The 15,409-nt window shown below is 48.1% G+C and overlaps 1 protein-coding gene across 1 annotated transcript; it reads right to left on the bottom strand.

The window, feature by feature from the left end:
* Window positions 1-404: 404 nt before the first annotated feature.
* LOC147626554 (eukaryotic translation initiation factor 4E-1-like) lies at window positions 405-14,797 on the bottom strand. The gene is made up of 5 exons (XM_086816608.1): window positions 14,531-14,797; window positions 13,420-13,591; window positions 13,159-13,284; window positions 1,047-1,112; window positions 405-920 (listed from the first exon to the last, which is right to left on the bottom strand). The coding sequence occupies exons 1-5, from the start codon at window positions 14,707-14,709 to the stop codon at window positions 870-872; spliced, it is 594 nt and encodes a 197-aa protein (XP_086672734.1). The 5' UTR covers window positions 14,710-14,797; the 3' UTR covers window positions 405-869.
* Between the last annotated feature and the right edge of the window lie 612 nt (window positions 14,798-15,409).

Genomic DNA, 15,409 nt, shown 5'->3' with positions numbered 1-15,409 from the left:
TTAGGGCCAATGCATCGAAGGCATGTGCAAAACTATAGGCAGTCTCATACCAATAAGCTTGTGAAGTCTCTACCCTTCCTCACTTCACACTCCTTTTTCTTCTGAACACAAGCGATCATGCCTTATCAACAGAGAAAGGTAGATACTTCACAACCTGCTGAAAAGAATTTACAAGGGGAAAACAAAGAAGTTAAGAGCCTCTAGATAATAATTGCAGTATTACAAATATTCTTGACTAACAATTTGACACATCCAAAATATAATATTTAACCAGATGCAACTGTTAAAGACATTATAGCACACACGAAGCATTCACCACATAACAGCTACTCATACTAAGAAATGTGTTAATCTTCTGCCCTGCGGACATGAGTTTGATTTTACTCACCCCGGACTGAAATAATGAAACAAACCCTCTCGCAATTTTTTTGTTGAAAAATAAATGCATCAAATCAGAAAGGGGTGTGACCAAGTTTGAAGAATTGTACCTCATCACAAGTGATGCAAGTGAAACACCACTACATTTAACCTACTTTACTTACTCCATTTAGGTGGGGACGAGGCTTGACTCCACTTCTGGCCTCAAGACAAGCTTATAACATTCTCCAAGATATCATTTTAGACTGCAAGTCCCTATGCACGTGTACATGCATGTGCTTGGTCTCTAAAAAATGCCTATGCATTTCTTTGCGTGCATATGTGCGCATGTGTATAGTTCAAACCCTTCTAATTTCCGCACGTGTCTGCAGCACCCTCATTATAAAATCCATTGGATGTAAGTCCTTGGAGAGCACGTAAAAACTAGTACCATAAGAGTGAAAACAATATGAATAAAGCCTGGTGGACACCATACGCTTGCATATTGGAGCCTAGGCATTATACCTATTTTTGGCCAATCTCTCATCTCTTTTAGCATCCTCCTGGAAAAACAAAGGGTGGCTTATCAGAATAAAACCAGATATTAGTTCTGAGGCTTTTCAACTGGAACATCCAAACCACTACTGAAATAGAACTGACAGATAAGTAGCAAAAGTTCGAAACCTTACATGAGCTAAAAACCCTATCTTTTCATGAAAGTCCAGCAAATCTTTCCACTGCCTTCCAATGCTCATCTGCCAAAACATGAGAACACGGTACAAGAATGAGTTTAGTGGAACAGCATACCAGTTAGAACACTTGGGCGTTCAACTAGACTGGTGGTCTCCTTGAAAGAAAAAACAAGACAGGTGATAATAAGCACTAAATCAATTTCACCAAGAGTGTAATCAATTTTTGACCCACATGGCCACCTATATTGTATATATTATAATCATTCACACATGTTTTATCATCTGTGGATTACACACTAGTGCTACATGTTTTCTTTTTACTTTTTCTTTCAGTTTTCCATGGCTAGGAATATCGATGGTACTATCGTATCACTTCTGGTCTCATAGACACTTCGGGTCTTTCGAAGACATTAATATTACTTTCTTTCTTGAATCTCCCTTTATAAAAGGATCTTCATGGGTTTCTGCACGAGATACAAAGACCGACTCATGAAGGAAGAAAGAAGCCAAGAAGAAGACAGCCACTTTCAGACACTCCTTACATCTTTGTTCCAATGCATTGGACAGCACCAAGACCAAGTGCGAGAGAGTGCTGGAATATATATCTCCAGAGGGTCTACATGTACCTTTTCATGCTTGTACTGGTCATACCCTGCATTAGCATAAGCAAATATTATTTAGGATTTTTTCCAGCATTTTATGAGCTTTTTTATGCTATTTATGGCATATTTATGCTCACGACTGCTGTCGGCCTGCTACAGCTGGCCGACTAGCACATACTCGAGGTAAATAAGGGATCACACCCTTCACCTCATTTTTCACTTCATTCTTGCATATCTACTGGAGGTCATCTGCTGTAGCAACAGTCTCTTATGCTTGTAAGCACCTACGGGCTTCCCTCGTGCAGCAATAATCAATTGTTCACAGTCTTCTACAGTTTGTGCTTTTGCCTACAACCTGTGTTTGCTCTGTCTTTCAGAGAGTGCACAAGATCAGGGCTTGCATGAAAAAAAAAAATTGCAGCCACCGGGGGTTTCCGTTCTGACAACCAAGCGCCTATGCCTAGGGTGTTGACACAGAGAACACATCAAAGAACCACAGCTCAGCAGAAGAAACCATACCCATCCTCAGTTTCTGTCCCCAAAAGGCTCTCTCTCTCTCTCTCTCTCTCTCTCTCTCTCTCTCTTCAGCCCATCTTTTCAACATTACTAATGTCATTAAGGCTCCATTGAAGCTGTGCAAAATGGCCGAGCTTAGGATCACAAGGACCTTCAAAGAAAGAAGGGGAGGGGGGGGGGGGGGGGACACTTCGCATATGGGCACAAAATCCTGACCCCCTTTCTTACATAACTCTTCAACATGGCCTTATGGGAAGGCTTTCGTCATAAATCCCGAACTGTTCCGATCATGTGGAATATGATTAATCCTGCAGACATGTGTCTAGACTCAAGGCAAGGCCTGTGACAGAGATCTAGAGTATGGTAGGATTATGGAGGGATCTCTAGCACAGCCCATAGAGATTGCCTTTGGACCACTAGGCAGGGCCTGTGGGTTTGTACTGGCCATGTACAGTTTACAGAATACACGGGACCAGATGGGTGACTATCCAAGTTTACATGGTGTTCTCACATCACCACTTGGTTTAATTCGCTTGGTCTCCATATGGATTGCCTCCCTTATTTAAGTAAACTGTCACGTGCATCCCGCACTTGGATGCCACGTAAACATATTTGAGCAAGAAGGTGCAGGACCTGGAGTGGAAAACTGGTCCCATGTGAGCCCAGTCCGAGACGAGTCAGCCAGGGTTCCACTCTATGTGTCCGAGATCAGGTGTGCATTGTCCTGCACATGGAACAGTGCCAATCCGCGCTGTGAGTCTCCCTCTAGAATGATGTCAGTTGCTCTGTGTGTTTGGTCTGCGACCAGGCGCCAGACTTCTATGCAGAGCTTAGGTTTGCTTTTATTAGTGTGGGCATGGGGAAGGCTATGAGCCACCCCAAGGGGCCAGGAAGGCCCCAGGCCTTGCCCACCAACCCTAGTGTTGGCTGTTGGGCAGCCCTAGGAGCCTGGCCATACAGCCGACAGGCCTTTGGGCCCTGCCCAGCCAGGCAGCCAGACTTTAAGTGCTGTCCCATAGCCAATGCGCAGGCTGGGCAGCAGCCTGGACAGCATCAGGTACATGCGCATGCTGGCCAGGACTTATAGGTGTGAAAACAATTGAATTTATTAGCATAAAGTGCTATTTTTTCCTAGTCGTGGAGAATAAGCTGCTGGCCGCCTAGAAAGAGAAGCTAACGCAAGGGTGAAGGCTGAAGGTCAAGGGCAAAGGTTTACCTTAGTCAAGAAGGTCCAGGTTCAGTCTTTTATTTTTTGATTTGCATCATTCTAATAGAAGCAAATACACCATTCGTGGTGGGGGTCCTACAAAGGGTATTCGGGACCCAATACTGTGTCCTCTTCTCCCTCTCTCTCTCTCTCTCTCTCTCTCTCTATTTTCTGCACATCTATTTTCAGTTTTGTGCGTTGTTCTCATCATGAACGATTGCTGAGTTCTGAGGATTGAAGTTACCGATCTATCCCGAAGCTTCCGCATGTTACAGTGGTATCAGAGCCTACTTCAAGTGTAAAGATTCAGCAAGAAAAAGAAATAAAAAAGCCCATATTTTTTCTCACTTGTGTGGTTGGTTTTCAGACTCCGGTGGACCACCCCTTTCAGAGTGACTCCTGTCCCTCGAAGGACGGTTGGTTTTAAGCCTCCGGAAGTCTCCCACACACAGTGAATGGTCACATTGCGCTCTGGAAAGGTAGTGCATTTTCCTGCTATGGCGAGCTACGACGACAAGAGAGAACAAGAACCTTGGGACCGAAATGCACCACGTAGGTCCATCTAGGGCATCAGGCATGAGTGTACCAGAGATGTTCCAAAAGATGATGCGAGCAATCGCAGAACAGGGTACCAAATTGGAAGAGCAGAAGATGCAGATACTCGCTCTAGAAAAGCGCACCCATTCACCAACTCCTCTTTTTCCGTCTCCTCCTCCCTCTCCTTCCATTTCCTAGATTCTAGATCCTCTACAAAGAAACCCTTTCAAAGGGTCACAACCGCAGTCGAGTTCGATGCTTGAGTTGCAGATGCATGCAATGGAGATTCGATGATTGACACCAGCAGCTTCCTCAAGTCATTTTCCCGAGAAAATGAACTTCAATAAGTATAATGGTAAACTCGACCCCACAACTCTTTATTCATGGTTGCATCAGTTTGAAGCTTATTTTGTTGCAATTCAAAAAAGTGATACTGATAGGGTGATCTTAGCTAGTTGGTACTTGGAAGGTGAGGCCATTCCTTGGTGGACCCAGTGGGCTCATGCCCACACCAGATTAGGTATGGCAGCTTATGTTTGGGACAAGTTTGTCCTCGACATTAGGCAATGGTTTCTACCGCCCCATTACCTCGAGCAACTCGAAGAAGAGTTTAGGGGAGCACGTCAAAACGCGCAACTCGTCCTTCAGTTTGCCAATAAAATTTCAAACTTATGTTTGCAGTTGGGCTTATCTAATACCGACAAGAAAGGGCAATTCCTTTATGGCCTTGACACGCAAATCCAGTGGGAGGTGCGTATGCTTAGGCCAACCACCTTTGAAGACGCACTCTCGCTTGCGCAAAGTACTGAAATGAAGCACAATGGCGGAAAGCCCAAGACTTCCCAACCTGCTGTTGGGGTAAAGGCATTATGCCCACCCTTGTAGTGTGTACAAGCCCATAAGTTATAGTACATAGTGCACTTAGTACTTTTAAGTACTAAGTGCACTATGTGTACTAGTGCAAAATATACATGTGATAGGGGAGTCACACACTCATATCATGAGTTGACTTATCGCCACATATGTCTCTCTCTCTCTCTCCCTTCTTCTCTGTGTATGTCTCCCACATGAAACCCTAATTCTCAGCTCCCATCAACTGGTATCAGAGCCTTGGCAAACAGAACTGCAGAGACCTGCTGAGCTCTCGCCTCTCGCTTCTTCACTCTTCGCCTTCTTCTCCACCTGCGCCTTCCTGCTATCTGGCTTCTTCGTGGAGCTTTGCCATTAGCCCACTCGCTCATGAATCACTGGCTCGTAGGGGTTTCTTCTTCTCAGACGTCAAAAGGCGCCCTTTGATAAGTGTTGTTGCCGCTGCCACTACGACGAAGAAGGTGGACTCCGCTGCCAAGAGAGCCCGCCAGGCAGAGAAACGTCGCACCTATAACAGAGCGCGCAAGTCAGAAATCACCACACGCATGAAGACGAGCCTGTGCGTGTGAAGACATTGGAGCAGTGCGCCAGCCTGGCTCATATGCGTGCGAAGCTCTCCTCATGGGCGACAGGACCTCAAACGGAAGGGTAACAGTTGGCAGCGTAGCTTCGCTCGAGCTGCTGGTGAAGAAAAGGCAGAGGCGGCGTCAACAAACAGGCCAGCAAGCTGTTGGGCGTCAGACGCCTGGCCACAAGGCGTAACATCAACGCTCGCCAGCAAACGTGTCCCCGTGGAGGTCTTCTTCCCGACTCGCTGGGGCAGCGCCCGTGGAGGTCTTTGGCGCTAGAGGGAGGTCTTCTGCCCGACTCGCTGGGGCAGCGCTCGCAGCAAATGAAGCGCCTATAGCGAAACGCCGCAACCAGCCTCCAATTTTTTTTTGTCTATCGTTGACACCAACTCTCCTTTATCGCCAGAGCTCCTCAGCTATTGCACACCTGCACAGCAGCAGCATCATCAGCACGACGCCCCCAACACCCCCCTTTCTTGCAACAAAAATCACTGATTGATAAAAATCAGCTGATTGCAAAGGTATTTGCTTCAATTTTTTTTGGGGATTTGCAATTGAGCAAGTACAATCATCAATTGAGCAGGTACAAGTGCCAAATTGCTCAAATTTTGAGCAAAATTGGCAAAATTGGGTGGCATTGGTCACATTCAGGATCAATTTGCAAGAAATTGGATGTCAAAATTTGGGGCTTTTGATGTAATTGTGCAATTGGGCATTCATACATGCTGTATGATGTGAGCAATCTCACATTCGGGCCAAAATTGCAGGAAATTGCAGTGCAAATCAAAGGGCTTTTGTGCCGATTGGGTTGATTTGCATGCAGGCACTGGCATTTGATGCTTTGGGCAATGTGTTGATGCCTGTCAAGCACTCAATGTGCCTGTAAATCAAGGGGCTTTTATGTATTGGATGTATATGTGGCCAGGGGGAAGCATTGTGAAGACTCTGGATGCCTTCATGTGCGTTAATGTACCATGTATGATCAGAAATTGATCTTGAATCAAGGGGCTTTTGAAGATTTTATGCTTGTTGAGCTTGGCAAAGCAGCAGGCAAGACTTTTATGCCTTGAATCCTCAGAAATCCACTTGCAATCAAGGGGCTTTTGCCCAATTTCTGTTCGGGACTGTTGTATGCAGTGGTGGGGACTGTAAAAGTCTGATTTTCACTCATTTGGACAGCCAGGAGAGCATTTATTGCTGCTGTACTTGCTGGTACAGATTTGGTACAACTTTGTGCAAGTTTTGGCATGGCTGTACATTGATTTGAGTGAGGAAAAGGTTCATTTTCAGCTGCTGTACTTGCCGGTACAGATTTGGTACATCATTGGTGAGCACTTAGTACTGCTGTACAGTACTTTGGAAGGGGAACAGAGCACATTTAAGGTGCTGTCCTAAATCTGCAGCAACCAGATTTTGGTGATTTTATCACATTCAGTGGGAGTAGAGTTGCATTTGTGCTTCCGCAGCGGGGGATAAACTTTGGGAGAACAATTGTGAGCACTTTGTGTGCTTTGGTGCAGTGTTTGCACATCTTGCAGGGAGTCAGGCATTGACAGGTTGCGTATTGCTATGGCAACCACAGGTGAGAGCTTGTTGATGATTGTACCAGATTCACGTGGGTCTACTTTCTTTCCCAGAAGGACCAAGCTTTTGCATGGTTCAAGGATTGGCACGTGATGGTGGAGAAAGAGTCTGGATTTCAGGTAAAGACTCTCAGGGCTGACAAAGGAGGTGAATTCTCCTCGACTGTATTTCTCAGATTTTGTGCAGATCATGGCATCAAAAGGAAACTGGCCAATACAGGATCACCTTCAGAGAATGGAGTTATAGAACGCAAGAACAGGACTGTGGTGGAGATGGCGAGGACCATGCTGGAGCATCGTGATCTTCCTCGTCCACTTTGGGGAGAGGCTGTGGCAACGGCTATCCATACCCTCAACCGAGCTCCGACGACTTCAGTACCCCATATGACTCCATTCGAGGCATACTTTGGCAGGAAACCTGATGTCTCGCACTTCCATGTTTTTGGGAGTGATGCATGTGTACATATTCCAAAGAAGCAGAGGGGGAAGCTTGACTCCAAGTCCCACAAGCTTGTATTTGTGGGGTATAATTCTCTTTCCAAGGGATACAGATTGTATGATCCAGACAGGAACGAGATTGTTGTCAGCCGGGATGTGGTCTTTGACGAGCATGTTCTAGTATCCACTGTCGAGGAGCCGCCACTTCTTGGAGATCCAGAGGAATCTGATGATGATTCCCAGACCATTATTCCAGTTGATCAACCTCAATCAGTACAGGAGGTTGAACCTGCAGCTGGAGTAGAGCCCCCGCGACCACAGGAGGCTCCACGATCTGTTCGAGTACCTAGGTGGTTGTTAGACACCCTTCGAAGGTCAGGTGTCACGCGGTTACCCTCCGAGTGGACCACAGAGGACGGCCCTCGAAGATCACACAGAGTCCGAGATAAAAGCAATACATCCTTCTCTCGGGCGTGCATCGGCCAGGTGCAGAGGCTCATCAGGAACTTTCTTTGGTCCGGAGGCGATGGGCGACCCGCTAGGGCAAAGGTGGCATGGGCTGTGATCACTCAGCCGAGGGAGAGAGGCGGCTTGGGCATTGTAGATCCTATTTGCCAAAGCCGAGCTTTGCTTGGCAAGCTGGTAGTTCGTGGTCTCCTGCCAGGTGTTGAGCCGTGGAAGGAGCTTCTTGTTTCCAGGATGCTCAGCCGCACTCCGTCTCTTAGCGGCCCCTGGAACCCCAGCATCAGGTGGATCTTTACGGAGCAGCGCTCCAGAGGAGTGGGCCTTGGCTTCGAGGAGCGTTTTGCAGCCAGCCTTCTGAGGGCCTGGGCGCATCTGAGGCCTGCACTCTTCCAGACTCCCCCGGGCACCGATGAGGAGCGCCTGAGGCAGCCATTGATCTGGAACCCCTTGATTCGTCTCCCCAGTGGCCATATGGTTGGCTCGCGGTCTCACGTGTCGTGGGGCCCGTTGAGCTCCGGCCCAGCCCAGTCCCTAGACGACTGGATATGTTTTCAGCAGCTGCCTCTAGAGGCTCAGGAGAGGAGACTCAGTGGGATGAGGGGCAGAGAGTTGATGAGACAGGATATTGAGGCGGCCATCCCCCGGGAGTGGCGGACCCCAGTACAGGACCCTTCACCTCCACAGTGGATGGGTGTCTTTACTCGGCATGAGATCCTCCTAGCGGTCTGCGGCACAGCGGAGAGAGTCGCCCCACTCACTTTCGAGGTGGGAGAGGGTGGCCAGCTTCAGAGGTCACGACTAGATTTGGATGGGTTCCAGGGTTGTATCCTTCAGAGGGTTCGGGTGGTCGGCTTTCATCAGAGACAGTGGTATGTAGACCCCTCACCGGCCTCGATAGGGGAGGATTGTTCTTGGAGACTCTGGGCTTGGGACAGCAAGCCTCTTATTCGTCTTCAGTGGGACCCAGGGGAGTGGTTTTGGCGAGATCCCTACTCGGCTCCTACCAGCCCTGCCATTCCCTTTTTTCAGTACACAGCGAGGCTGGGGCGGCGGATTCAGAGACACAGGATAGAGAGCACCCCGGCAGCGGCCGAGCATTGGCGGCGACAGGGGCTCTCCCCTGCCTTTCTTAGGGACTTCTGGCAGCGCCTTTGGGCCAGCTTCCGTCCCCGGAAGGTGACGCTTTTTCTCTGGCTCACAGCGCATAGAGGATTGGCTGTGGGGGCTTGGCTTGCTTTTGGTAGACACCCAGCGTCCTGCCCTCGGTGCGATCATGCACAGGAGTCACAGCGGCACTGCTTATGGGATTGCCCACAGGCACAGCAGGTCTGGCAGCGCGCTCTCAGGATGGTTTTTGCAGGGTCTCCAGGGGAGATGTTGGTGACATGGGGTGCGGTAGCTTGGGCCACGGATAGCGGCCCTGCACTTGGATATGAGGACGCTCCTGGCAGTGTGACCATCCAGGTCTCTGACAGGGCGATGGCGGTGGTTCCGACACCAGACTTCTCCTCGGCAGCCTCTCAGGAGGGGGTCGGGCAGAGATGGGAGTTGATCAGCAGCATGACGGCCTGGCACATATGGAGAGCCCGATGCAGGGAGGCCATTGACCACCAGACGACTCCACCGGCGGAGGTCATACAGGCCCTCTGGGTGGACATCATCCACACCTTGAGAGGACACTGGGGGAAACTCCAGGGAGACTCGGATCGCATGAGAGGGCGCCGCAAGGCTTTCCTCCGCACTTGGCAGCCTGGCCCTTTCCTCACCGCGAGGGACGAGGATGTCATTTGGCACTATCGGCCGCCAGTTTGGCTTTTCTCACCTCCTTCATGTATTACTAGGTAGCCCCCCCCAGAGAGCGGCCAGCCACGGGGGGGAGCTCAGGTGTTCATTGTGTTTTATCCCTCCTTGCGAGGTGAGCTTTGTAGCCATATGGCGTTTTCTCATTAACTAATAGAAGGATCTTTTTTCCGGAAAAAAAAAAAAGCAATACATGCTTTGATGTCTCGTATTATGCGGGACAAGGAGCCCACTTAGGTCAAGGAAGCCCTTTCATGCAGGTGAAACTTGATGCCATCGAGAAGAACAACACATGGGAGTTGGTATCGAGGCCGTCGAAACGGTCAGTCATTGGTGTCAAATGGGTCTTTAAGACCAAATATGCATCTGATGGGTCGGTGGACAAACACAAAGCCAGACTTGTGGCTAAAGGTTATGCTCAGCGGCCAGGCATCAACTACGAGGATACCTTTGCACCGACAGCACGGATGTCCACGATTCGGACCGTTCTTGCCCTTGCTTCTTCTCAGAGGTGGCCCGTGTATCAAATGGATGTAAAATCTGCGTTCCTTAATGGTGACCTGCAAGAGAAGGTGTATGTTGAGCAGCCTCCAGGCTTTATTGTTCCAAGATCAAAAGGGATGGTTTACAGGTTACGTAAGGCCTTGTATGGTCTTAAGCAGGCTCCCAGGGCTTGGAATCAGAAGATTGATTCCTTCTTTGTTCGGACTGGATTTCCGAGATCGGTTGCAGATCCTAACATGTATCTCTTTCGGGAACACGGCATGGTCACGATTATCATCCTTTATGTGGATGATCTCATTCTCACCGGCGGTAATGTGGAGCACATTGGCGTGACGAAGGCTGCCTTGTCAAAAGAGTTTGCGATGACCGACTAAGGCTTACTCCACTTCTTTTTGGGATTGGAGATTTGGCAGACCCAGAGGGTTTTTTGTCTCTCAGCAGCAGTATGTTCATGAGTTGCTTGAGGCCTTTGGGATGGAGATCTGCAAGCCTATTACTTCGCCGATGGACCCAAACACAAAGTTAACCATTACTGATCCTTGTGAGCCAGTTGATGCCTCGCAGTATCGGAAGTTGGTTGGTTCATTGATCTGGTTGCTAAACACCAAATTGGACTTGAGCTTCTCCGTGGGACTGTTGAGCTCTTTTATGCAGACGCCATAGAAGTATCATTGGGACGCAAGATTGCGGATCTTGCGGTATCTGCAGAGTACGAAGGATCTAGGACTCTTTTACACAGGAGGGGATGGAGTCAGACTCCAAGGTTGGAGTGACTCACATTGGGGAGGAGATCCAGACACGAGGAGATCTACTTCAGGATACAGTTCTACCCTCGGCTCAGGAGCAGTTTCTTGGAGCAGCAAGAGGCAGCCAACTATTGCCCTCTCTTCGACAAAGGCAGAGTACCGGGCTGCTTGTGGTGCTGCTTGCGAGGTTGTGTGGTTGCGGAGGCTGCTAGGCGAGATTGGGTTTCCACAGAAGGAGCCCACAGTCATCCAGTGCGATAACCAGAGTTGTATAGCTATTGCTCGAAACCCGGTCTTCCATGCCCGGACCAAGCACATAGAGATACAGTATCACTTTGTACATGAGAAGATCTTAGCTGGTGACATCTTGCTACTTTATTGTTCGACGGAGGACAATGCGGCGGACCTCTTCACGAAGTCTCTACCTCAGGATACGCTCAGGCAGCACTCCAGCTCCCTTGGTTTGATTGCACAGCCAGGAGCTAGGAGCTGAGAGGGGGTGTTAGAAGTCATCTCCTGTCTTAATCAGACACCAGGGCCTCTGTTGTGGGTGTGCCTGCCCTGTATAGGTGTTTTATCATTTTTCCTCACTCTCCGTATTTTTTCCCCATTTTTTTTCATTTTTCCATGGTGTGGATGGATGCCACATGTTGGCAAGAGTCCATGGTGCTGGCCGACTGCACCTCATGTGCTCCTGGTGGCTGGCCGACTGCCTATGCTGCAGTCGTGGAGATGCTGGTGGCTGGCCGACCTGCTTTCTTCAGTCGTGGAGACATTTGCTGCTGGCCGACTGCTTTATGCAGTCGTGGAGTGCCCTCATGAGCTGGCCGACTGCATCCATGGGGCATATAAATAGGCCCCATGCTCCTCACCACTTTATCATTCAGTTTTGTGCGGGATCTTGTGTATAGAGAAGAGTTTACACGCCTATTTCTCTGTGTCTCTTGTGCTGTCTATTTTCTGCACTCTACTTGCTCTTGTGAACCCAAGTTTGGTTATCATTTCCACTGCATATTTTGACAGTTCCCGTCCAACTGACGGTCCACCGGGAACGTGGGGAGTGTTGGGATCTTCACATGCCTCTCAACCATCTCTAACAAATCTGCCATTGCGGGGATGTAATCTGAAAAAGGGTGAGTGGGTGGGAACAAAGAACTTACAACTGCAAGTGGCTGTCCCAGCAAATCAGCCCGCCGTCCTCTTGCTTCTCCTCTTCCGAAACAGTCCACCAATCAACAACACAACAGTCCCCCTCTTGCTCACACAAATCCTAAGAACTATCAAGAGCCTAGGGCTCTGATACCATGTCAGAATACGCAGCGGAGATGATGACAAAATCTGGAAACACAAGAGCAAGTGCAGAAAAAAACAGCAATGGAGAGAGAGGCGTGTAAATCTACTATATATACACAAGAAGAATCCCAAATACAAGACGAATGTGACAAGGGACTGGGGGGCCATTTTATATGGCCCCCATAGTGCAGTCGGCCTGTTCCAGAGGCAGCCAACAGGCACTAAACCTCCACGACCAGCCAAAAAACCAGTCGGCCAGCTGCAGGGGTGTCGGCCAGCACATGTGGGAGGTCGTGGACCTGAAGCAAAACAATCAGCCAGCACCAGCATGAACAAATGCAGTCGGCCGGCATCAGAGGTCCTCTTGCCACCACAGAGCTTCCACCCAAGCCACAAAAAAATAGGGAAAAATGGGGGAAAAATACGGGGAGTGAGGAAAAATGAGAAAACACCTACAAAGGGCAAGCACACCCACAACAGAGGCCCTGGTGTCTGGTAAAGACAGGAGATGACTTCTAACAGATACATCTCAGATACCCATTGATTAATCAAGATGAAATATGAATCCAATGATCTCCGAAACTTCTTAAATAATATACAGAACAGAATGTTTAGTACTGCATATACAGCTCCAATCTGGAAGGATATTGCCCCAATTCATCTTAGCCTATCATTGCTGGGTACTTAGGGTGAGATGGAGCCTCAAGAAGAGCACTCATTTTGTATCGTATACACATAAGAGACACACAACGCAATTGAGGTGCCCCATAGATGACTTACACCCTTAACCACATGGCTCGATTGATGTGTCACATAGATATCTTGCACCTTCACACATGCCCCTACACACAGCAATCATCTCCCTTCCCACTTGTCTACAGATTGCATGATTAATCCTACCAACTTAACTCATAGTAGAGAACTGAAGTAAATTAGTGAGATGATCCAACCAACTTAAAAGGAAAATGTACAACCATACCTGGGCTGCTTCATTAGATGCGGTTTTAGTCCACAAAGCTAGTTTCTCCACTTTACTTCTTATGCTTACGACAGAACCACAGATCTCATCACTTTCATTGAACTGCTCACCGATCATTGCCAAAACCTGCATATTCAAAACAACACAAACTTATCGACCGAAATTTTCACATGAAATTATTAACTTGTACTCCAAACAATTATGATAATGCATGATAAACATAAGAATAAAGTCGCAAGAGAGAGCTAGGAATCTCCGTACTGTGTAAAGCCAGAATGTGTCTGTCATACTCTTTCCTCTAGGTAAACCAATAGACCACTTTCCACCCTGTGCACATATTGGATCTTCCCACTTGGGTTCAATACCAGCCTTGAAGCAATGGAAATCTGCTCCATTGGCCAATTGACTTGGCTGGATCACATTGTTGTAAATGCTGCATCACAATGCACAATCAGTATAGAGTTCAGAGAGTACACAGCACATACCCACAGCCAAAGGCCTGATGCAGTAAAAGAAAAATAGAGAGCTAGCTCTTCTGTTGTGAACATGTGCTCATGTTTACCCTAGAGCTGCTCTTAGAAGTTAGAAGCCTAGGGCTGTTCTTGAATTGAGTAGCAATATAGAGAAGACTTGTGAGGCCCGAAAGGACTGGCTATTCTGCTTGTCCACATTAGCTACCAGCAATGGCAATAGAGGCCCTGGTTGCTCTTAAATAAGCAATTAAGTCCTGAGAGAAGCCTAAGCTCCCAAGCCAATATGAGCAGTGCAGCAACAGCAGCTGATAGTTTCTTGGTTGGCCGAAACTGTCTGCAGCTTGGCTTCTAGAAATCAGCTTGGTCTTGCCAAAAAAAGCTTTGCTTAATGGTTTTCTGGTCTTCACACGTCACCTGATCCTATGGTCACCATATGCGTACAACCAACCCAACTCACCATTTACCCAATAGGTATCTTCCTAGCTGGGGTCGAGGTTTTGCTTTAACTCAACCATCCACTCCTCATAAATACATACCTTACAAGCACTGCATTATTTCTTTACCCTGCATAGAAGTCCTAACTTGCTGTCGGCACACTGGGGTCTGAGTCCATCATACCATGGGCTTAGTGGGCACAAAAATCCAGGCGAGGGGGCATGGCAGCAACGCATTTGATCAAAAGAGGAGTGTTCAATCTTTCTACGCAAACAGTGGTGACATTGTGCTGGCAGACCCATGGTTGTAACGCTCTCTAAGGGCAGATCTAGAACCCACATGCACATGAAGGCATGTATGGAAGACATGATGTGCATGTGGACATGTAGACACATGCATGGAAGACATGATGTGCATGAGAAAATGGGCAATGAGAGCAAAAAGGGAAGAGAGAGAGGGCGTACCACCAGAAGTCCTCGACGGTGGAGAAGGTGTAGACGGGGCGAAGGGAGCTGCCCCACGTCTTCTGCTTGGACTTGGCGCTGTAGTTGTCGTACCAGAAGGTCCAGGAGCGCTCCAGCCGATGCTTCGGGGCTCTCGGAATCTCCCCTTCTTCAAGCTCCACCTCGTCTGTGGTCGCCATAGCGAAAGATCTCGGAGAGAGCAAGGGAGTATCCGCAAGCGTGTGTTTGGTTTAGTACGTGTGAGAGAGGGAGAGAGGGGGGGGGAGAGAGATTATATGGTCCTTTTGTTTAATCGCTAAGAGTATTGAATGGCGCTGGTCAACACTCGCATGAGCTCAAGCCCTTTTTTTTTTGTGATGGAGGGTACAATAATTTGTAATTATAATTTGATGGGAAGGTACAATAATTTACGATCGGGAGTGGGTAGATTCGAACCTTGTACCTCTCTTTCAGAAGCCAAAGGAAATAAATTCCAAGCGGCAGCTCAAGCTCAATTTGCTAGGTTGTCTCCGCCACCCCGAGAGAGAGAGAGAGAGAGAGAGAGAGAGAGAGAGAGAGAGAATTCAAAATTCTTTGCAAACATCCACCTACATTAAGGTAGAGTGTAGGGTCGGTTAAAATTTCTTCAGTAATGTATCCCCATTAGGCCCACATGTGAGTGCAAACCTCCAACTTTTGAAGAAAGGGCACTCAAGTCTCACGCCCTTTTCACACTAGAATCTACCCTTCACGTGATCAAAATTACACCTTTTTGAATGTTGTGATACTTGCTTGATGATTGATTTTAAAGATTACATGTACTGATACCAAAAATGGTCTCAAAACTCTAAAGGCCTACAAATATTCTATGATGACTTTCTACGGGTACAGATATAGGTC

Source organism: Cibotium barometz, chromosome 22, assembly GCF_041138505.1.
Source record: "Cibotium barometz isolate CiBa-2024 chromosome 22, ASM4113850v1, whole genome shotgun sequence".
Classification (NCBI taxonomy): Eukaryota; Viridiplantae; Streptophyta; class Polypodiopsida; order Cyatheales; family Cibotiaceae; genus Cibotium; species Cibotium barometz.
The sequence above is the reverse complement of the archived record's forward strand: the minus strand, read 5'-3'. Positions and strand labels throughout refer to the sequence as shown.

Coding starts and splice junctions, on each gene's coding strand:
- LOC147626554 (XM_086816608.1), bottom strand. CDS start 14,709: ATGGCGACCACAGACGAGGTGGAGCTTGAAGAAGGGGAGATTCCGAGA. Junction 13,592..14,530: donor ACCGTCGAGGACTTCTGGTG/GTACGCCCTCTC, acceptor ATTGTGATGCAG/CATTTACAACAATGTGATCC. Junction 13,285..13,419: donor ACACATTCTGGCTTTACACA/GTACGGAGATTC, acceptor TTGAATATGCAG/GTTTTGGCAATGATCGGTGA.